Below are 25,083 nucleotides of genomic sequence, written 5' to 3'. Positions count from 1 at the left end.
CCACTGTTTTGTTTTTAAGTCACTTTATAAATAATTTGCAGAAGAATAAAATGGGCTGTGAAAAACTTCATCAGAAATTTTGAATTTTAAACTCAAACTATATTCCTGGATTTGAAGGTATACATATATCGGGGTAATGTCCTTTGGATGAAACTAATGGCTCATCAACTGTCAGGAAAGAACCTGGAATAGTATACACTTTACAAAATATGATTTCAAATTCAAAATACATTTCCAATAGATTATAAAGGCTTTCATTTTTTTGTATTTGTACCTTCAAAATGCAACACTTTTGAAATTGTGGATGGTTCATAATTTTGTTGAAAAGAGAACAGTCATCTTCATAAAATAATTTTTAGATTTATAAACACCAATAACATGAGTCCAATTAACTTTTTAATTTCTATGTCATCAATTTCCTTTTAATCATTTTTATAGTCACACCAGCCTTTGGTATTTCTCCATTTATAAATGGTATAAAGTAAAAATCGGTAAACAAATATCATAAAAGATTTTTAAAAAACTGTTACATACACCCTTTTAACAAAAAGGGGTGGTCTGGATTCTTGCTGGAAAACACTGCATGATGAATTCCTTGCTGTAGAATGACTAACTGAAAGGGAATACCTGTCCTTCCTTATTTGTCTTTAGAAGTAAACTATTCACTCATTAATTCAGGAGTTTCAGAAAATTTAAACTACCATCAACCAAAGACTCGTAGTGTTAAGATTTCACTTGTTTGATTAAATTTCACCTCCATTACTAAAGCATACAGTGGCTCTTTGTCTCTTTCCATTCATCTTCTGGTTTGTCCAATTACCTTTCTATCAATTATTTTATGCCATTATGGCAGAAAGCAAAAAATTATGATTCTTAATTTTAATGAGTAAAAAAAGAAGACAACAATGACTGTCTCTAGACCTCTTTTATACCTTTGTAAAGGACAATGTAATATTCTGAGCAATGTAATAAAAAAAAATTAGAGAATAACAGAATGATGATTTACTTTACTATTACATCAACCCTGTAAGTGATCCCATCATTCTTCTGCATTCTTATTGTTTTTACTCATTTTTAGAACAGCTGGAAATAATTATTAAAATAATTGCTAGGGTAATGAAATAATAAAATGTTTCAAGACACAGGAAAAATAAGGTCACAAAAGATCCCATAATATATCTTACTTAAAATTATAAAAGGACAATGGACCCATATAATAATTGTGAAATAGAATGAGTTTTATTCTATTAAAAAAGTTTTTAATACTCTGTCCTTTGTAAGACCTCGAAGTAGGAATAAAAATCATGTCACTCTTCACGAACAGAACTGCTCAAAAAAAAAAAAAAAAAACCCTCAAAATCTAAAAATGAATCCAATAGATTATATGCTAATGTTTAATATCTCAAACTCATGCCCCATTTTAAATTTATTTCATATTTCACCCAAGTGTTTTTTTATAGAGATTGAAGCCAAGAGTTTCAAATTGTATTTTACTCCTTTGAGGAAAAAAAAATATACTCCTTCACCCTATCACAAGTATTTTTGAACCTCTTACTCAACCTACCTATTCTTTGTAAACCATCGGATTATTTCTTAGGTCATTTTTTTTGTTCTAACATTTTGGAACTATTACTTCCTAGGCCTACGATAGAGCTGTCATCCAGGATTTCTTTTCCTTAGATGCCTAAGTGAGTTCTACTCTTACTTATATACCATACATCACCTTCCTTTTTTCATCCTTGTTTTACCAGAATTCATATAGGACAGGGAAGGAAAAAATTTTCTGGTTACTTGCCCATCTACTTGTAATTAACTGGATCAATACTTTATGTCTGCCTAGATTTACAGATTTAAAATCCTTTCCCCTCATACGTTGACAGCACTGCCCCACTGTTCTTTAATGTAATTTAATGTTACTATCAAGGAAGGGTTAACAAAATCCTTTTCCTGTTCTGCATTTGGTTAATTCTCTAGCTCTGTTCCCCCAGTGACCTGGTAAGGGTAGTTAAGTCAACTATGTTGCCAGGCAACACTGCTTATGATAAAGGGATCTCCTGACTGATAAACTGTCTATGGACTGGAAGAATTTAAATTGTCTTACAGAAAGCCATCACACTGGGTTTCCTGAGTGTAGTTGACTTTTATAACTGGACATGTTTCTTGCAAGCACCCTGTGAAGTATTTTTCCAGAGATGTTGGCATCCATGGAATATGAAACATTTTAATCCAGGGCAGCTCCCCAACTCACAAGGTCATCCCAACCTCCTCACACCTGAAGCTGAACTGCTTGTATATAGACTCTCTCAGAAGATGACTGCCTTGGGGCACCTGGGTGGCTCAGAGGATTAATACTCTGCCTTCGGCTCAGGTCATCATCTCAGGATCAAGCCCCGCATTGGACTCCCTGCTCAGCAGGGAGCCTGCTTCCCACCCACGCTGTGCCTGTCTCTCTGCCTACTTGTGATCTCTCTCTATGTCAAATAAATAAATAAAATCTTAAAAAAGGGGGGGGGAGAAGAAGAAGAAGATGGCTGCCTTAAGTCGCCCCAGTGTTCAGGGCACAGGTACCAATTGTGACCTATGAAAGTTTTATCAGTTGAAATGTCTAGAAGAGTCAAAAAAGACCCCATGGGGGCACATCAGGGGCTCAGTCTGTTAAGTGTCTGCCTTCAGCTCAGGTTATAATACCACAGTCCTGGGCTCAAGCCCCACACTGGGCTCCTTGTTCAGCAGGGAACCTGCTTCTCTGCCCCACCACCCCACCCTCACTCATCCTCTCTCTCTCTCAATAAAAATTTTCAACAATAAAAATAAATAAAAATTAATAATAAATAAAAAGACCCCCATGGTGGAAAAATGGTGGAAAATGCAACCGCTAACAAGAAGTCTGACACCAGTCTGATTATACTCCCTTTATAGACGACCTAAACTCTTTTCCGTAATAATGATGTATCTAGGTTGGGAGTTTTTTCATCCTGTTTGCATTTAGAAAATCCATACAAACTATAAAAATTTCATGTCTTACTTCAGATTGAGAAAATATTCATGTAACATTTCTTATATAATTTCTTCTTCCCTCTCTTTGAAACTCCTATTGGTTAGATACGGGATATATTAAATTATTCTTTTTGTCACTTTTATTTCATTCTCTGTTTTGGTCACTTTACTCTGTTTTTTGGGAGCTCTCTTTGACTTTACATTACAGCCTTTAAATTGAATTTTCAATTTCAGCAGTTAAAACTCATAATTTTCTAAAAACTTTTTTTGTCTTCTGACCTTCTTCTGCAGCAATCTGTTTATCATGATGCCATTTCTTCACAAATCTCTGAAATCTCTGAAAATAAAAATGCTTTCTAGCTTTAATTTTTGTGCTCTATGTCTTGAATTTTTCATTTTCCTCTGAGATTATTTAATTTTGATTATTATGGTCTTTTCTCTTTTATGCTGCTAATTTTCAGCTGGGGAATCCTTAATTGTCTATTTATATATAAAAATGCAGTATTATATTAGACTGATAATACCAAGCCTCTAGTGCAGATTTTCTTCACTGCTATACATGTAGGTTTTCATTCTCCTAGAATTCATTTCAATATATGAATTCTGAACTATTTAAGTAGAGAAACTATACTCTTTTCTGCTCATATAATACCTCCATAGTGGAACATAACCTATGCCTATTAGAGAAATAAGAAAGGGAAAAGAGACTTTAATTTATACACAGACAATTAAAACTTACCTTACACTAATAGTAAACATTTCCAGGATATCTTTTCCTAGTAACCAGCCAACCAACATGATGATACCTAGAACAAAATCAAATAGCTATTTTTCCCTTTATATATAATCACATAAGTATAGATGGGCTAGAATAACGAGCTGAGGGCAGCCAAAAAGTCCCTTCACATAAAGTGCATCAGATCACAATTACATGATTTTACAAAAATCCATTAAGCAGGGGAGATTAAAATTAATGCTGCTTAAAATCAATGCTGTATGGGTGCACACGTGCGCGCGCATGCGCACACACACACACACACACACACACACACACAGAGTTTAACCTTTTGTTGCCACTGCTGCCACCCACTCCTTAAAGCAACAGTATCTGAGGATTCCCACTATAAGAAAATATTACCAGTATTTTCATACCATGGGGCGGCAGAGGTAGAGTAAAACATACAAATCTTCTATTTGTTATCAGCTTTGCAAAAATTAACCCTGGAACATTACTTCTCCTACTAAATATCCAGGCAATACGTATAAAGTTTGTACTACAAACAAAAGAATAATTAGGACTTGGCTCAACGAGTGCCTTATCTTACTTAAGGTATTGAAAACTGCACTAACATTTAAAAATTACTACTTTTACAGCATTTACAAATGAAAAATCAATTAACATATGAGGCACCTGGGTGGATCAGTCAATTAAGCGTCTGCCTTCAGCGCTGGTCATGATCTCAGTGTCCTGGGACAGAGCTCGAAGTCAGGCTCCCTGCCCTGCCAGGAGTCTGCTTCTCCATCTCTCCCTACCTGCTGCTCCATCTCTCCCTACCTGCTGCTCCACCCAGGCTTGTGCTCTCTCTCTTTCTGTCAAATAAATAAATAATCTTTATAAAAAAATAAATTAACATAAACCAAACAACATACTCTCTGCTTTAACCTTTGTTTCTGAAATGAAGGGGGGCATGGAGTGTACCACTAGTTTTTTGAGAAAAAACACAGTATCATTATAGATTTAATAAAATAAAGCCACTTCAAGATTGTAGTCTAGATCAGTATAAACACTTATACAAAGTTTTTCTTCATCTTTCTACAACTACAAAATAATAATCCAGATGGTGACTCTCTTAAGATCCTATCCAAAATACGACCCTGGCAAAAGAAATTACATTCAATGAACTATACCAGGGGTCAGGGAAGCTATAATCTGAAAGCCTCCTGCATGTTTGTAAATAAAATTTGTTTGAACATAGCCACATCCATTTGTTTATATACTGGCTATGAATGCTTTCCTGTTGACGGCAGAGATCAGTATTTCCATCAGAGAATACTGGAAATACTTTGGTAAGGACCAAAAGCTAAAATATTTACTATTAGGCTCTTTGCCAAAAAAAAAAGAAAAAAGGTCTGCTGACCTCTGATTTTGATCTTAACCCTTATCCTATTCCATATACTATCCTAACAAGAAAAATTATGATCAATGTGTTATATTAAAACCAGATAATCATAAAGTTGAAAGATTTTTATCCCTAAAAGTGATGTGGTTTCACAGTACAGCATTAATATAACTGGGGAGATTTAAGTGACTAAATCTCTTAGATTTATCAAATTCCCTATAAATTCTAGAAAATAAACAGCAATAATCAAATAATCAAATTAACTACATACTGGTTAAAAATGAGGAATGAAATACCTTTCTACATTCTTTATTATGAAGACAGAGGGATCAATACAATTAATATTATTTAATTGAAACTGCATAAGAGAAATCTGCTTTAACTTAAAACTGTATTATTAATTTTGAGACATTAAGCTAGCAAAAATAATTAAAATAATATCAAGGAGAGATGCCTCTGTAGCTCAGTCAGTTAAGCATTCGCCTTCAGCTCAGGTCATGATCCCAGCGTCCTGGGATTGAGTCCCGCATCAGGCTCTTGGCTCAGCAGGAAGCCAGCTTCTCCCTCTGCCTGCTGCTCCCCGTGCTTGTGCACTCTCTCACTCGCATTCACTGACAAATAAACAAAATCTTTTAAAAATAAAAAAATAAAATAAAATTATGGAAAAATTAAAGGAGAAAGGACTCCAAAATCGATTCAAGTGTTTAATGTATGATAAAGATGTCATTTCAACTCAGGGAATAAAGAATGGACTACATAAGTAACAGTATTGGGATAATTAACTTTTGAGTAAAAATGTTAACTCTACCTTTACTCCTTTTTTTTTTAAATTAACATGTAATGTATTATTTGTTTCAGGGGTACAGGTCTGTGATTCATTACTCTTACACAATTCATAGTGCTCACCATAGCATATACGTTCCCCAATGTCCATCACCCAGGCACCCCATCCCTCCCACCCCCTTCCACTCCATCCACCCTCAGTTTGTTTCCTGAGATTAAGAGTCTCTATGGTTTGTCTCTCTCTCTGGTTTCATCCCATTTCATTTTTTTCTCTCTCCCTCATGATCCTCTGTCTCATTTCTCAAATTCCACATATCAGCGAGATCATAATTGTCTTTCTCTGAGTGACTTATTTCACTTAGCATAATACCCTCTATTTCCACCCACATCATTGCAAACGGCAAGATTTCATTTTTTGATGGCTGCATAATATTGCATTGTGTGTGTGTGTGTGTGTGTGTGTGTGTGTACACGTACATATATACACACCGCATCTTTATCCATTCATCTGCCAAAGGACAACCAGGCTCTTTTCATAGTTTGGATATTGTGGACATTTCTGCTATAAACATTCGGGTGCACGTGCCCCTTAGGATCACTACATTTGTTTCATTAGGGTAAATACCCAGCAGTGCAGTCGCTGGGTTGTAGGGTAGCTCTATTTTCAAATTTCTGAGGAACCTCCATATTGTTTTCCAGAGTGACTGCACCAGCCTGCATTCCCACCAACAATGCAAGAAGTTTCCTCTTTCTCCACAGCCTCACCAACACCTGTCGTTCCCTGACTTGTTAATTTTAGCCACTGTGACTGGCCTGAGGTAGTATCTCATCGTGGTTTTGATCTGTATTTCCCTAATGCCAAGTGATGTTGAACACTTTTTCATGAGTCTCTTGCCCATTTGGATGTCTTCTTTGCAGAAATGTCTGTTTGTGTCTTCTGCCCATTTCCTGGTTAGATTATTTGTTCTTTGCGTGTTGAGTTTGATAAGTTCTTTACAGATTTTGGATACTAGCCCTTTATCTGATATACCATTTACAAATATCTTCTCCCATTCTGTCGGCTGTCTTTTGGTTTTGTTGATTGTTTCCTTTGCTGTGCAAAAGCTTCTGATCTTGAAGTCCCAATAGTTCATTTTTGCCCTTGCTTCCCTTGCCTTTGGAGATGGCTCTAGGAAGTAGCTGTTGTGACTGAGTTCGAAGAGGTTGCTGCCTGTGTTCTCCTCAAGGATTTTGATGGGTTCCTATCTCACACTGAGGTCTTCCATCCATTTTGAGTCTATTTTCGTGTCTGGTTTAAGGAAATGATCTAGTTTCATTCTTCTGCATGTGGCTGTCCAATTTTCCCAACACCATTTGTTAAAAAGACTGTCTTTTTACAACTGGACATTCTTGCCTGCTTTGTCAAAGATTAGTTGACCATAGAGTTGAGGGTCCACTTCTGGGCTCTCTAGTCTGTTCCATTGATCTATGTGTCTGTTTTTGTGCCAGTACCATACAGTCCTGATAATTACAGCTTTGTAATAGAGCTTGAAGTCCAGAATCATAACGCCACTAGTGTTGCTTTTCTCTTTCAACATCCTCTGGCTTTCAGGGTCTTTTCTGGTTCCATAAAAAAATTTAGGATTATTTGTTCCATTTCTTTGAAAAAAGTCAATGGTAGTTTGATAGGGATGGCATTAAATGTATAGATTGCTCCAGGTAGTATAGACATTTTCACAATATTTATTCTTCCAATCCATGAGCATGGAATGTTTTTCCATTTCTTTGTGTCTTCCTCAATTTCTTTCAAGAGTATTCTATAGTTGTCAGAGTACAGATTCTTTGCCTCTTTGGTTACATTTACTCCTAGGTATCTTATGGTTTTGGGTGTAATTGTAAATGGGATCAACTCCTTAATTTCTCTTTCTTCTGTCTTGCTGTTGGTGTATAGAAAGGCAACTGATTTCTCTGCATTGATTTTATATCTTGCCAGTTTACTGAATTCTTGTATGAATTTCTAGCCATTTTGGGGTGGAATCTTTTGGGTTTTCCACATAAAGTATCACATCATCTGCAAAGAGTCAGAGTCTGACTTCTTCTTTGCTGATTCAGATGCTTTTTCTTTCTTTTTGTTGTCTGATTGCTTAGGCTAGGACTTCTAGTACTATGTTAAGTAACAGTGCTAATAGTGGACAGCCCTGCTGTGTCCCTGACCTTAGGGGAAAAGCTCTCAGTTTTTCTCCACTGAGAATGAAATTCACTGTAGGTTTTTCACAGATAGTTTTGATGATATTGAGGTATATACCCTCTATCCCTACACTGTGAAGAGTTTTAATCAAGAATGGATGCCGTACTTTGTCAAATGCTTTTTCTCCATCTACTGAGAGTATTATATGGTTCTTGTCCTTTCGTTGATTAACATAGTATTTGACATTGATTGATTTGCAGATGTTGAACCGACCTTGCATCCTAGGAATAAACCCCACTTGGTCCTGGTGAATAATCCTTTTATGTACTGTTGGATCCTACTGGCTAGTATTTTGGTAAGAATTTTTGCATCATGTTCATCAGGGATATTGGTCTGTAATTTTTTTTGATGGGGTCCTTGGTTTTGGGATCAAGGTAATGCTGGCCTCATAAAATGAGTCTGGAAGTTTTCCTTCTATTTCTGTTTTTTGTTTTTTTTTTAACAGTTTCAGGAAAATAGGTATTAATTCTTCTTTAAATGTTTGGTAGAATTCTCCTGGGAAGCCATCTGGCCCTGTGCTCCTGTTTGTTGGGAGATTTTTGATTACTGCTTCAATTTCCTTGCTGGTTAGAGGTCTATTCATGTTTTCTATTTCTTCTTGGTTCAGTTTTGGTAGTTTATACTTCTCTAGAAATGCATCTATTTCTTCCAGATTGTCTAATTTGTTGGCATATAGTTGCTGATAATAAGTTCTTATAATTGTTTGTATTTCTTCAGTGTTGTGAGCTCTCCTCTTTCATTCATGATTTTATTTATTTGGGTCCTTTCTCTTTACATTTGGATAAGTTTGGCCAGGGGTTTATCAATCTTATTAATTCTTTCAAAGAACTCCTAGTTTCAAAGAATTCCTAGTTGATCTGTTCTACTGTGCTTTTGGCTTCTATTTCATTGATTTCTGCTCTTATCTTTATTATTTCTCCTCTCCTGCTGGGTTTAGGCTTTCTCTGTTGTTCTCTCTCCAGCTCCTTTAGGTGTAGGGTTAGGTTATGTATTTGGGACCTTTCTTGTTTCTTGAGCTTGTATTGCTATGTACTTTCCTCTCAGGACCATCTTTGCTGCATCCCAAAAATTTTAAACAGTTGTGTTTTCATTTTTATTTGTTTCCATGAATTTTTTCAATTCTTCTTTAATTTCCTGGTTGACCCATTCATTCTTTAGTAGGATGCTCTTTAGCCTCCATATATTTGAGTTGTTTCCAACTTTCCTCTTGCGGTTGAGTTCAAGTTTCAAAGCATTGTGGTCTGATAATATGCAGGGAATGAGTCCAATCTTTTGATACCAGTTAAGACCTGATTTGTAACCAAGGATGTGATTTATTCTAGAGAATGTTCTACGTGCCTTTGAGAAGGATGTGTATTCTGTAGCTTTGGGATGGACTGTTCTGAATATATCTGTGAATCATCTGGTCCAGTGAGTCATTTAAAGCCCGTATTTCCTTGCTGGTCTTTTGCTTAGATGATCTGTCCATTTCAGTGAGGGGGTTGTTAAAATCCTCTACTATTATTGTACTACTGTTGATGTGTTTCTTTTTTTTTTTTTTTTTAAAGATTTTATTTATTTATTTGCCAGAGAGAAAGAGCACAAACAGAGGAAATGACAGGCAGAGGGAGAAAAAGAAGCAGGCTCCTGTTGAGCTGAGAGCCCGATGTGGGACTCGATCCCAGGACCCTGGGACCATGACCTGAGCTGAAGGCAGAGGCTTAACCCTCTGAGCCACCCAGGTGCCCCATGTTGATGTGCTTCTTTGAGTTTATCATTAATTGGCTTATATAACTGGCTGCTCCCATGTTAGGGGCATAAATATTTACAATTATTAGATCTTCTGGTTGGATAGACTCTTTTAGTATGATATAGTGTCCTTCCTCATCTCTTATTACAGTCTTTGGTTTAAAATCTAATCTGTCGGGGCGCCTGGGTGGCTCAGTGGGTTAAGCCTCTGCCTTCAGCTCGGGTGATGATCTCAGGGTCCTGGGATCGAGCCCCGCATCGGGCTCTCTGCTCAGCGGGGAGCCTGCTTCCCCCTCTCTCTCTGCCTGCCTCTCCACCTACTTGTGATCTCTCTCTATCAAATAAATAAATAAAAATCTTTACAAAAAAATAAATAAATAAAATCTAATCTGTCTGATATAAGGATGGCCACCCAGCTTTCTTTTGATGTCCATTAGCATTGTAAATGATTTTCCACCCCCTCACTTTAAATCTGGAGGTGTCTTTGGGTCTAAAATGAGTCTCTTGCAGACAGCATATAATTGGGTCTTGTTTTTTTATCCAATCTGATACTCTGGGTCTTTTGATAGGGGCATTTAGCCCATTTATACTCAGGGTAACTACTGAAAGATATGAATTTAATGCCACTGTATTGTCTATAAGGTTACTGTTACTGTATATTGTCTCTGTTCCTTCTAGGCTCTCTCTTTGCTTAGAGGACCCAATATTTCTTGTAGGGCTGGTTTGGTAATTACAAATTCTTTTAGTTTCTGTTTGCCCTGGATACCTTAAGTCTTAAACTAAAATAAATTCTACTCAGTAAAATTATAAGTGTCAAAAGTAAAAACCAAAGTAGTAGATTGATGTTCAAATAGATATAAACATAAACATTTTCCACAACATAGGGCTGGGACAACCTTTATGAATAGAACAAAAGCAGAAATTATAACTGCAAAGATTATTAACATGACAATTATATCAGAAGATGTTTCAATTATATCTCTCTCCTGTACCAAGTTTATTTTATTTATCCCTAAAAGGGAATTTAAAAATTGGAGGGAAAAAAATGTAACAAAAGGATGGATATCCTAATTATACAAAGAGCTGTTACCAACTTAACACTCAAACCACAAGATTAAAGATATATTGTCAGGTCATAAAATAAAAAGGACCAACACACATATGAGGAAAGTGTTCAATTTCTCTATAATAAATTGTCAAATAAAATAATGAGAAGTCTTATATTTGTCTGTTAATGACAACAAAGTTGGCAAGAGTGCTGGATGAGATATACTTCTGCTTTGCTGATGAAAAATATTTATTTGGCAATATGAAACAAAAACATTTAAAAACATGCCAAAATTTTGAAAACTACATGGGTACTCTTTGACCCAATAATTTTTACTTTTAAGAATAAGATAACTGCACTGAAGAATCATTTACATAATTTTAAGAACTCAAAAAACATAGAAATGTCTACAAGAGGCCTAAGATTTTTTTCCCACATAATGGAATACTATACAACCTATTTTATGACATCAATTTAATGAGCATCTATTTAATAACAAGATACTTATGAAGAAAATATGAAACAAAAAAGGAACAGTTAGTCCATAAAACATTACTATCCATTTTGTTGAAAACTAGAAACACAAATACTAAAATGATTACAGAAATGTTCCTTGATGATAGGAACTGTATGGAGTTCTAATTTATCTTTGTAGAAAAGGACAATGGTTGGGGGCTAGTTTTATGATTTTTTAAAAGTAGTAGTAAGGTAAAAATTAATTAAATGAATAAACAAATTTACTCATCTATCTAAACTCCCCCTTCCCACTCAAAAACAAACAAACAACAAAACCTAAGTAAATAGATGAGATACACATACTCACTCTTCTCTTACCTATTATACCAAAGGAATAAAAGGAAAGTTGTTTTCCTAAAAGGTCCATGCTCTTCTGCAGAGGGGTTTTTGGTGCCTTGACAAATTGGAGAAGAGTGTCATGATAATGAGCTAAATTCAGTAAAATATACTAAGTTCCTGCTAAGTGCTTGACATATTCATGCTAGCTCAACATACTCATGACATGACATATACACCTCTCCCTTAAGGTTAGTATTACTCCTTTTACTGGAGTAAAGGAAACTGAGGCTGAGACTTTTCAAAGCTTATTTATTTGAAAAGGAGAATGCTCCCCATACCCGTTTTTGAGAAGAAATCTATTCTCCCTACCAGCTTCTCCAAGACTTTATTATCATCCACTGCCCCTCACTTTTCCAATCTTCTCTTTTCTGTATCCATAAACAAGCTTGCAATCCAACTCTTTTTCTCTAGCTGGCTCCCTGATCAGCTAACTTTCTTCTCTAGCACTTCCCTCACTGCCAAGCTTCTCAGAATGGTTTTATACACTGCATCACATACTGGAATCTTGGCAGGTTACCTGAGAAATCCAGATGATTTGGGGAGAATATGACATTTGTAGAATGCAACTTTTTTATATATAAGAAAGTATTTTCAATGAGAGAACTAATCTTCAGCATGCTTAAACAAGAATATTTTCCAGGTTATTTTACTTTACAATCTTTTCTCCCCATTACTTGGAATTAAATGAAGTTGGTAGTTTTGGTAGAAGACAAATATACTATTTAGAAAACTTTTTAAAATTAATTTAAAGCTAATTTCTAAAAAGAATAGGCCCTATAAATAATTGTCCATAAACCTTTTTCCCCTACAAACCATGAAGATCAAAATGTTTCAGCATATCAACAATGTCAATTCAAGCCCTTTTAAATACAATCTTTCCAATTAGGTTTTAAACAAAGACATCTGAGTGATATTCTGAATAAAATACTACTTTCAATAGTAAATAAAATAATTCACCAGTATTTTCTGTTCCTGTACTTAAAACAGAGAACTTCAGATGTGGAATTAAAACATCATTAACAAAGTAAGTACTTACTTCTTCTGCTTGCATCATTTTAAAAACCTCTCCAAATTCAGAATTTTCTCCTGTTCCAATGACAATACCCTAAAGGGGAAAAACAGGAAAATATGTTTACATTCAGATAGAATCACCTCTCTCAAGCCAAAATAAATAAATTTAAAAATTAATTAATTAATTAAATTTAAAAACAAAAAACAAAAAACCTCTCATTCACTTTCTCCAAAGGCTTGCCCACAGTCAGGATGACTAACACACATATCCAAGGTTCCCTTAGTAAATTAACTCTGTGATATTACTATAGATCACTAGTACTTATGTCTTACTACAAAAAGTTCTGACCCAATTCTGAGGCCTATTCTTTAACTATATTAAAATTTCTGAAATTCAAAACTGTCTTATACTCAAGAGAGACATATAATGTAGTTTCTTTTCCCCCTCAAATACTACTGAATCATGTCTTTTATATTTGTGAAATATTAGGATCTAGGAAACCAAACACTTAAAATCCATCAGTAGGTGAATGATATGTAGTCAGAAGGTGATAGCCAGTACCATTACCACAAATTAAAATTTTATTTAGCTAGTAATGAACATATCCATGTGCCACTGTTTCTAACTTAAAAAAAAAAACACCCAGATACTGAGGACTATGTTTTCTAAAGACTCCCTTATCTGGCAAATGGCAGAACTATGGACATACTACCCCTCAGGGACACAGGTCCTCCTTCGTCTCACAAACAGTGGCTATGAGTTAGGTTCAATTCTGTCATTTCTTTGTCATCTATTTTTAAAAGAGCCACATAAAATTAGCAAAATAGAACTAAAAAGAAAGGTTGACAACAAAGGAATTGCCACTTTCAAAACAAGAGAAAAGAGTTACCTTTGCTTTGCCACATCTGACCAGTGTTCCCATGAAGGCAATGTTACTTCTTGATGCAAGATCTCCATTAGTTGCAGCCGGCTGAGGAGCAGTCACTTTAGAACAAGGTGTTGTCTCTCCTGTTAAGCTGGACTCATCAATGGAAAGATCCACAGCCTTGGAGAACATAAAGTACTCCATTAAGTTCAAGTCTGAAGACTCTCTGTGATACACTTAATATCTGAAGAGTTTGTAACCATCACTTCTTTCTCAAGTATTCCCTTTCTGATAATTACCCAAATCTTTTATTATATCCATTGCTCTAAAAAGACCAGAATAAGTACAACCATATTTAAAATATGCAGTGAAGTCAACAAAATCCAGCATGCAAAACAGAACGCTATATTGGGAGACAAGATTAGCTTAAATTTCAAAATATAACTAAAGGAACACTAGCTGAGACTATCTGGAGAAAACAATTCTCATGATAAAATACTACTTCCTAATTTTGCCATAAACTGAAGTTATGAAAATGTGTTTGGCAGATTAAAAGCAGACATCCGGAAGAGAAATATGAATAAAAGATATAAAAAGTACTGAGAGAGAAATCATTTCATCATTTTGGGGGCAATTTTCATGAAACTTTGCTTGCTATATACATCCTTACATTTATCCAAAATGTATGTCAGCAAAAAAATAAAAAATGTACATAAATGTTTCCATGTAGATCACAAATATCATACTCTCTTCCATCTGTGCAAGAGGATTCAATTCTGAGAGTTTCACTCCTAGCATAAGTAAGTTTCCACCTATCATAGCATGCCAAAAACAAACAAATAAAATCATCATTTTATATGTGGAAAACACTACACATGTAACCTGGCTTTATTTCTGAAAGTATGACCCAGAGAAAAATAGTTCCAAGGATGTTCACAGACATTGAGTATAATGTGATAGATGACTCTCTCTCTCTCCCTCTCTCCCTCCCTCCCTCTCTCTCTCTCACACACACACACAGAATGGGAACTATAAAGTGCAAGCAGTATAAAATAAATTTAAAAATAAATTTAAAAATAAATAAAGTCAAATAAGTTTTAGAAATAACTGAGTTAAGAGTTAACAGCTTCCCCTATTTAGGTAGTGCTTCTTTAACCCTTCAACAGGTTAGTGTGAATCACCTCAACTGGAATACAGATACAAAAGGAGCTGTCAAAGTTTGGTCCCAGCAGGACCAGCATAACCAGCATCATCTCTCCCTACCTCCTCAGAACTTGTTAGAAATTCACTACCCTACTTCAAATATGGAGGTGGGAGGGTAAACCTACAAGATTATTTATAAGCCCTCCAGGTGATTCTGAGGCATATTTAACTTTGGGAATCAATGGAATAGAGTGTCACAAATTTCTTTGATCCATTTTATTCTAGAAGCTCTCATTCTAGGGTCTTTAGGGTACTTTGAGAAACTAGGACCCAGTGCATGATTTTACTCATTTTACAGGTTAATTTGTTCACCCAAAAAACATTTATTGACTACCTATGTACTAGGCACTGAGATAGAACCTAGAAAATAAATAAGGAAATGAACCCAGAGCAGTTAAATGACTATAGTCATGCTGTTATTATAAACTGAGCTGGTGTTCTCAATTAGGCCTCTTGACTGACAGCTCATACTATATGCAAAATACTCTAAACTTGAAATCCCGCTGGGTGTTTTGGGGAGGATCATGGTACAGAGGTGGAAATAATAAATTTCATCTTTTAAATGGCTCATTTTTTCATGAGCATAAATATGTCATAGAAAAGAAATATTAAAAATTGGCTCATGGATTATCCCCATCCGTACAATAAAACTAAATTTTAACTTGATCAATTTCACTGATTCATTCACTTAAAACATATTTATTAGTGCCAGGCCTTGTACTATATCATACACAGTGATGATCTACAGAACTCCTCCTCTCTGAGAAAGGCAAAATTAATGTTTTTCCACTGAAGATTTTCTATTTTAGACATAAATCTTAAACACTGACAAATACACTTGGTGGCTGTCTATCAGAACAAAGAATATGAAAATAATCTGACTTTTTAAAAAGGGAAGAAAAGCATAGCTTTATTGGCTCTGTCAGTGACCTCGCTCTTCAGTGTCAACCTTAGCAGTTCAATAACCATTTAATAGGAATTTCTGTTCAAATCAGGTTTTTCTACAAAAAAGAGATTATTTTTAGCACAATAGCAGTCAGCTCTGTCTAGTGGGGAAACTGATGTGGGGGGAAAAAGGAGTTTTAGATCTTTATTTTATATATATGTGTATATATTTGTATTATATATAAATCTATAATTTGTTAAATTATAAATGTATTAAAAAATTAAGAATAGGGCGCCTGGGTGGCTCAGTGGGTTAAGCCTCTGCCTTCGGCTCAGGTCATGATTTCAGGGTCCTGGGATCGAGTCCCGAATGGGGCTCTCTGCTCAGCAGGGAGCCTGCTTCCCCCCTCTCTCTCTGCTTGCCTCTCTGCCTATTTGTGATCTCTCTCTCTCTGTCAAATAAATAAATAAAATCTTTAAAAAAAAAATTAAGAATATATTATCAATGGGGCACCTGGCTGGCTCAATCAATAGAGCAAATGACTACCAACACCAGGGTCCTGAATTTGAGCCCCACATTAGGCCTAAAGCTTACTTTAATTAAAAAAAATAAATTAAATAATACATTATCAATAAAATTTGTCCAAATCATACAATACAGCAAACTGCACAGATCTCGGCTATCTGTTGAACAAGAATATCTTTATAAACTTTTCTTAAGTAATTTCTACATCCAATGTGGGCCTTGAACTCAAGACCCCAAGATCAAGAGTTGCATGCTCTTCCAACTGAGCCAGCCAGATGCCCTGAGCAAGACTATTTTCTAAGTTACAATGTATTTTCTCTTAAAGTGATTACAAGAGTTTCCGCAGGAAATAGTTTTGAGGGAGGGAAAGAAAGTCATTTCTAAGAAGGTGGTATTTAATGAATTAGGCAAGCCTATTACAGTTTAACAAAGTCACAATTTAATTCATCTTGAGAAGAAAGATATTAGAGGCATTTATTTTTCCATTGCATTTATGAGAATGATAAATGAGTAGGATAAAATGAAATCAAAGAACCAGCCAATTCCATGCCTTCTAGCCAGAAGTTTAAATAGTAAAAGAGCTGTTAATGAATAGGGAAACTGATTATGTTTCACTTTCTCTGCATTATTCTTCAGGTACTCTACTGGAGGTGTGAATAAGAGACAATACAGTTCAAGAGTCAGAATATAAATAAAAGAATCAAGACGTATACATAATCCATATCTGAATATTTAACATCTGCAGAATAAAACTGGTTGAACAACTTCAAAGGATTATTCCTATAAAATAATAGGCAGAAAGAAACTAAAAGCCAAAGTCACATAAGTTTTCCTAAAAAGCAAAAAATGAATGCTTAAAAAAATTACAGTTAATATGGATCAATCAACAGCTACAAATAAGTTATTAAACTAAAGAAAGGCCTGGTATACTGCATGCTACTAAGTCAGTTACCTCTCTAGTCCAGAATTCAAAGAAAATCAGAAATGGCTTTCTTTCCCCAGAAAAGAATTCCAAACTAATCATCTGCAGTTGTCTGATCAGGACAAAATTTCTTACTTTTGGTCACAAAAATTAAGATTCCTCTTACTGTTTATCCAAATGAAGGAAAATGTAATTTAAACTTCTTCATGAGCTCTAGTTATTAGCAATCAAAGCCTAACCAACTAAAGTAGGGAAGCTGAAGGGACTCCATTTTAGAAAGGCTGCATCTCCACTATTTTTCTGTTAGGCCTCATTTACTTGTGTTCTGTATTCTGTTTCTGAATCAGCCAAAGAAGCTATGTTCCCACTTCAAGGGGGAAGCAAGAAAGTCAATCACTCTCTGAGTTTTGTCCTAGGTACCTAACACCTAACAACATCCAAGAGCCAGATCCTGAACATGTTCTTTGAACAAACCTCAGCTGACACTGGCATCAACACCCACTACTTTGGTCATTTATGGAATAACACCTATTGCTCACCTGACATTCACCTTTGATTAGACCCTACCCAGGATTCCTGAAGAACATGTACCTTAGACCTCTTTCAATATAAACCCCTAATCCCAAGCAACACCTAGATGCATTCTCTTCTCCTTTTCAAGTCTCCCAGACACCTCTCCTGCTATTTTCTGTCACTCACACTATTCAATAAACTCTGTTTTCACTTTCTCCTACTCATATTTGATTTCTATCCTACATGAAGCCAAGAACCCTCTTGGCTGCACCTATAGGAGCATTCCCTGGGTTCTTGGACCCAACCTACCTGCGTCACAACCAGGTGTTATAAATTATTAAAAAGGCCTACATGAAATGGATTTTACCCCATGGTAAATATTTACATGAACTGTTAACTTTCTGACTTAAGTGGTAGAGAGATTCAACTTGATCAAGTTGCTAATAACTTAAAGACCAGAATTTGGTCAACAATGATTTCGCTAAGACTACTTAAAGAAACCAAATTTCAAAAAGGGACCTACCTTTGCAACAGTCCTTTCCTACTCATTTGAATTGAAAATCTTAAAGCAAAGAGACTAAGTCTCATTTCAAACGCTCCCATAATGTCTTTTTATATTCTAGTGACTTAATGAGAAAAAAGTTTTCTCTTCAACATTTTAAACATAAATAGCATTCCTCAGCTCACCCTGCTTTTTAACCAATGATCTATAAAGAATCGGACAACAAAACCCTAATAAGCACAGCTCAAGCTTATACAGTCTAAGAGAATCAACATTCCCAGTGCTCTACATATGGGTGGGTTTTCCAAACTGAATAATGACAATACTACTTCAGAAATATACATCCTTTCCAAAGCCAAAATGAGTGATTACACCGAACAGTTTTTAGTAAACAGGAATGTTTCTAAATTCCACGAATATACTATATACCTTCACCAATATTCTACTCAATTTCATTTGACAGCTAATTTAAAAAATGCTTCTTTTTAACAAGTCTGTACATGTTTAATAATTCAGAAATTTTTAAAACCAAAGTTTCAGTGATAAATTACAATAAGAGGGGGACCAACACACTGTAAATCAATTTATCAAGGTGACCTATCAAAAAAATACACTGAAGTTGATATAAAAACTTGTGAATAGGGCACTCAAAAAATTGGTCCCTCTACTAAAACAATCATAGGCTGGCAAAAACTGACAGAATCAACTCTTGAATCAAAAGCGTAAAACAACCAAGGAAGTGTTTAATGAAGAAAAAGGCAGCTGAATTTTGGTAAGAAGGTCCTGTGGCATTTTTGTTTACCTGTCTAATATGCCAACCACCCAGAGAAGCTGTACTGGCTGTGGGGACAGATACGTGTCTTCCTGTTGCAGCTTACTGGCAGTTGGGGCTAAAAAAGACCTTGTTCTTAAAAAGACTATATTTCTGTGTTTTAACCTGTCTGGCAGTTCCCTGGGGGACTGGTGCAGAGGCTAATATTTATTTCACCACTCCACTCCAATGCAACCACAGTGACTTTTTGGCTGTCTGCCAAAGGATTAAGGACATATACTAATAGGCAAGGGACTAGGAATAAAGCAAGTAACAGACACAACCAAAAGACTAGGAAGAAAGAAGCCAAAGAGGAAATTTTGTGAGAGAAAATGAGCTTGGAAGGGCTGCCACATATACCAGGTAAGACAGAGTGCAAAATGGATGCCTATAACCATATGTGTGCTCAGAAAGACCTGAGAAGACCCTAGACTTGCACTATGACAGATCTGTGGATTTGGCACAAGCAGGTAAAGGTGAAGGCAGGTTTGGAGACAGCCTAGGTTCAATGATCAAGAAATGCCCCAACTCAAAGACAAGTTACAAAGACCAAGAGAGTAGTAACTGTTTTTCCTCTTTGAATCGGCAAAGATAAAGCTGACTGTTGAAATAACGGAACAGAAACATCAGTGACCACACGCAAAAAGGAATAGTCTTTGGCCGGGGGGGGGGGGGGGATTGTAACTTTTTTTTTTTTTTTTTTTAAGAAAAGTCACTAAACAAATTCAACCACTGCAACTCTCAACAATTTAAAAAAAAAAAAAAACCTTGAGGAAGGGTAGAATTTAATGTACAGAATTATGACAGTACAACATTCAAAATATGTTTTCAACAAAAAATTATAAATACAAAAAAAAAACAAAAGAATGACCTATTCACAGGAAAAAATGAACTGACAAAAATAAAATCATCCCTCAGCGAGGCCAGACACTGGACTTACCAGAAAGACTTTAAATCACTGTCTTATATATGCTCAGTAAACTAAAGAAAACCATGGACAAAGAACTAAAGGAAATCAGGAAAACAATTAAAAAAAAAATAAAAAAGACTACCACCTGAGAGAAAGAAAATATAAAAAGAAAACAAACAGAAATCCTGATGCTGAAAGTACAATTGAAATGATAAGTTCCCTGGAGGGGTTCAATAGCAGATCTGAACAAGGACAGGGGAAAAAATAAGCAAACAAAAAGACAGGACAACTGAAATTAACCAGTCTAAAGGACAGAAAGAAAAAAAATAAGAAAAATGAACAGAACTTGAGGTACCTGTGGGACATCATCAAACACAGCAATATAAATATAATGTAGTCGGGGGGGGAGTGAAATGGTCAGAAAGAATATTTGTAAAGATAATGGAATGAAAAGTTCCCAAATTTAATAAAAGACATCAATCTATATATCAAAGAAGCTCAATAAACTCCAAATAGTAAAAAACTCAAAGCCATCTAGATTGACAGATATAATCAAACTGTTGAAAGACAAAGACACAATCATGAAAACAGCAAAGATGAAGGAACTCATCACATACTCAATAAGATTAGCAGCCCATTTCTTATTGGAAACCATGGAGGCTAGAACCAAGACATATCTAAAGTGCTATAAGAAAAAAAAAAAAAAGACCAAAAAGAAGCCTACATCCAGCAAAACTATCTTTCAAAAATGAAGAAAAATTAGAACATTCCCACTTAAACAAAAGTTAAGATAATTCATTGCTAGCAGACATGCCCCACAAGAAATGCTGAAATAGAGTCTTTCAAGCTAAAACAGAGATCAGAAAGTAACTCAAAGCCATATGAAGAAATAAACTCCAGTAAACATAACTACACATGGAAATATAAATGCAATCATTATTTTATTTTGACTTTGTGACTCCTCTATATTTCCTGATTTATATAATGTGCTTAGAAATATATGGCTAATAGGCACAGAATGCATAAAAATATAGTTTGTGACAACAACATGAAGGTAGAGGCAAAGTAAGCTGTATAGGAGCTAAGTTTTTGCATGCTAGTGAGAAAAGCTGGCATGAATTCAAACCACAGTTCTAAATTTATGATTTTTTTTTAATCTATTTATTTGTCAGAGAGATAACAAGTGCGAATGCAAGCGCACAAAAAGGCAGAGTGGCAGGCAGAGAGAAGTGGATTCCCCACTAAGTAGAGAGCCAAACACTGGGCCTGATCCCAGGATGCCAGGATCATGACCTGAGCTGAAAGCAGACATTTAAATGCCTAAGCCACCCAGGCATCCCTAAATTTAGGATGTAACTGAAATCCACATCATAACCACCAAGAAAATATGTAAAAAGTGTACAGAAAAAAAATTCAGGAGGTGATCAAAGTGTATTTTTTAAAAACCTCAAACACACAAAAAAAGGAGCGATTAGAGAAAGTGAGGAAAAAATATAACACATACAGAAAACAAATAGGAGGGGTGCCTGGGTAGTTCAGTTGGTTAAATGACTGCCTTCAGCTCCGGTCATGATCCCAGGGTCCTGGGACCAAGCCCCACATCAGGTTCCCTGCTCAGTGGGAGGCCTGCTTCTCCTTCCCCCTCTGCTGCTCCCCCTGCCTGTGCTCTCTTGCTTTCTGTCAAATAAATAAATAAAATCTAAAAAAAAAAAAAAAAAAAAAGGAAAGAAAGAAAACAAATAGCAAAATGGCCTAAGAAAGTCCTCTATCAATAATCACTTTAAACGTAAATGGATTTATAACTGAATGGTATATACGTACAATGGAATACTATTTGGCAATAAAAAGCAATGAAATATTGATATGTGCTACAACATGGATGAATCCTGAAAACAGTGTTAACTAAAGGAAGGCAGACACAAAAGACTACATAGTATTTAATTCCATTTATAATGAAATGTCCAGAATAGGTACATGTATACAGACAGAGCAAGCAAATTAGTGCCTACCAGACACTGGGGCAGGGGAAAGGACATACAGACTACTAAAAGGTTAAGGTGTTCTTTGGGGAGTGATAAAAATGTTCTACAATTAACACTGTGGTGATGGTTGCACAATTCAGACTATATGGAAAGTGACCGCATGATAGATTTTAAATGTGTAAATTGTTTTGAGTGTGCATTACATCTCAGTGAAGTTTTGTATGTGTGGTTTTTTTTTTTTTTTAATCTTTCTATATGTGGTACATAGACCAGCACTTTTGGCATGGACTAATAGCTAGTTAAGAATGCAGACTCTTTGGGCACCTGGGTGGCTCAGTTGGTTGAGCATCTTGAGCATCTCCTGCAGCTCGAGTTGTGATCCCAAGGTTCCTGGAATTGAGCCCCCTATCACCTTGCTCTGCGGGGAGCCTACTTCTCCCTCTGCCTGCCACTCCCCCTGCTTGTGCTCGTGCTCTCTCTCTCTCCATCAAATAAATAGTAAAATTTAAAAAAAAAAAAAAAAAAAGAATGCAGACTCTTGGCCCCACCCCAGAGCTGCCAAAACAAAACCCAGATGATTCCTATGTACCTTCAAAGTTGTCCTGGGGCAATTCTGTCACAGTGAGAAAACAAGAGACCTAGTTAAGTGGCTTACCTAAACTCATATGGTCAATTCATAATACACACTTTATTCTTTGAATTACAGTTGTTTGCAAATTGCCCTTTCTCCCAGTAGAAAGGGCACAAATTGTATCTTTTCACTTCCTAACCCTAAAGCCTGGTACAGTGTTCTATAAACGATACTCAAATATTTACTGAATGGCTAAAATGACCTCATAACACAGACCAATTTCCAAAAAGAGGCATTACATCTTGCCTAAACTAGCTCCGTTAACAAAATAAGTAAATTTAACATACCATTAAATGCGCTTATATTCTAGCAAATGCTTGAAAATAATTTTTTTTTTTCAAAAAGCGTAGCAAACAAAGCTGGATTCTGAGTTTCACCGGAATATCAAGGTTTTCACTGAGTAAATGGAAAATATATTTTGTAACTCAGGAAATCAGAATGCTCTTACACAGAAAGATAGCTCCTCTAATGAAATTACCCAACTCAGAGGAAGGGTCTTAGCAAAAGTGTACATAAAACTGGTAAAACTGTGAGCTTTACAGAAAGGGACATAAAGTAAAGTTTCAGTCAAGAAGACTATCTTTGACTCCTTCTACTGGTAGGTAGCCAAAGTAGATCTTTGCTCTTCATCATTGGTTTTTACTTGGGAACTAAGGAATAGGAAGGAATAACTCTAAGAGGAAATCACACTTAAAAGGATTTTACACCACCCTGGAAGGAGCCCTCCATCCTTTCCCAGTGACAAAAATCTGATTAGATACAGGCACAGGAGGGTTAATTAGGTTAAAACAGCCAGTCAACAAACCCATAAAAACCCCTAGCCTTACAAATTCCAGTGGCGACCCTCTCAGATCTCGTCCTTCCTCAAGCCTTGCTTTGCTGCCCACCACTCTTTGGTCTACCTCTTCATTATTTGAACCAATGTTCAAATAATTGAATATTATTGAATATCAAATAATAATTATTTGAACCAGGCACTGACGGAGAAAAAAATTCTGTGACAGTAAGATTACTGCCATCAACACATACTGGTTCATTCCTAGGCTATGGAAAATGACTCAGGTAAGAAAACAAAATACAGAATTCCTTAAGTTATCAATATTAATCTTCTTTAAGAAGGATTTACAAATGACAGCCTCAGCCTGCTATGGACTGAATTGTGTCCCAGTAAAATTCATGTTGAAGTTTTAATCTCCAATATGATGGTAATTACCTTGAGAAATAACTAGAGTTAGATGAGCTTGTGTGGGTGAGGCCCTCAAAATGAGATTAGTGGCTTTATAAGAAGTGGAAGAGAGCCAATCACTCTCCCAACCCACCCAGTCTGTGGTATTTGATTACAATAGCCTGACCTGACTTAAGACACAGCCTACGAACAAATAATACCAAATAAAAGTTGTGAAGCACTCATATCACTGAACTTGTAACTATAATGCCCAGGCAAGTTTTATAGTCAAAATCTGAGCCTTCGAAATTTATGATAGGTACCCTACAGTTGCAACATGACAACGTTAATTCTTTTTCCCTATTTGCACATGAATTCTGAAATAATTAATTCTTAGGTCAATTAACCCTTATTTAAATGAAAACCCTAAATATTTTACCAAGTTAAATGGTGTTTTAAAGTTTCTATGTCATTATACTGCTCAAAATGTTCAAATAATGGGAAACACCATCTTCTTACTACCCTACTGAGGAGGTCTGCTTCTAAACTGGAAGAAAAGGACTCCAGAATAAATGATGATATAAACTCCAAATTAGGGCCCTCTGGGGAAAGAGAAGATGACTTACATCAAGTGACAAGACTACTAAATCTCTAAGGAATAATAATCCAAGGTCTTCTCCTAAACTAAGTATTAGGAATAGAAATAGAAAGGAGAGGAAATGAGTAAAAAAAAAGGTATAAAAAGATAAACTAAGAGCAGAAAATAATAAAGCAAAATTAACAATATTCCCAATACTTGTCATATTATCAATTATTTCCTCTAACCAATTAAAGCAATCTGGTATCTTCCTAAGGAGAAACTGTTAAGTATTTGAAAAAAAAGGCCATTACTTCAGGACTAAACAAAGTCTGTTCTTATAGTTCAGAAAGGTTCTTTAGGCTTTCCATAGCCTTTAAGAACACTCGGATTTTGGGACATAGTAAGTCTTCAAAGACTGACACCTCTGCAGGTGTTGATGAACAACAGCCTGTTAATTCCAAAAAGTAGATGAGACTGGCATGCTAAACCAGGTGCCTAACTCCATTTTCTAGCCAGTCAATCTATTCTATACACTGTGGCCAGATTAAGGGTAAGATTATTTGCCAGCTGCACATGACCTTCAAATCTAATTCCTAACCAATAAAATCCGAAGTAGAGCTTTGCATCCAAGGCTCCCTGAATCTGATTCCACCATATATTTTCTACCCTTAACATATTCTAGCCCTGTACTATACAGTAGGACATTCATAGTGATCTGAATAATGCTGCTTCATGGACTTCCTCGTCTCTGCCTAGTACCGCCCTTCAATTCTCACCACCAAAGCCATGTTGTCTGAGGCATTATCTGATTTTCACTC

General features: G+C 35.7%; 1 protein-coding gene across 2 annotated transcripts in view; it reads right to left on the bottom strand.

Moving 5' to 3' along the window:
• The window catches only part of LOC111154932 (ATPase secretory pathway Ca2+ transporting 1), a 157,307-nt gene that overhangs the window by 37,879 nt on the left and 94,345 nt on the right, over positions 1-25,083 (bottom strand). For both annotated transcript variants that reach the window (XM_022514888.1, XM_022514889.1), the window contains exons 8-11: positions 13,660-13,815; positions 12,795-12,863; positions 11,738-11,813; positions 3,737-3,803 (exon numbers count right to left, since the gene is read on the bottom strand). In XM_022514888.1, the coding sequence (XP_022370596.1) occupies positions 3,737-3,803; positions 11,738-11,813; positions 12,795-12,863; positions 13,660-13,815 (368 nt within the window). The remainder of the gene's footprint in view (positions 1-3,736; positions 3,804-11,737; positions 11,814-12,794; positions 12,864-13,659; positions 13,816-25,083) is intronic.

This window comes from Enhydra lutris, unplaced genomic scaffold (genome assembly GCF_002288905.1).
Source record: "Enhydra lutris kenyoni isolate GAN:26980312 unplaced genomic scaffold, ASM228890v2 scaffoldscaffold39, whole genome shotgun sequence".
Lineage (NCBI taxonomy): Eukaryota > Metazoa > Chordata > Mammalia > Carnivora > Mustelidae > Enhydra > Enhydra lutris.
The sequence above is the reverse complement of the archived record's forward strand: the minus strand, read 5'-3'. Positions and strand labels throughout refer to the sequence as shown.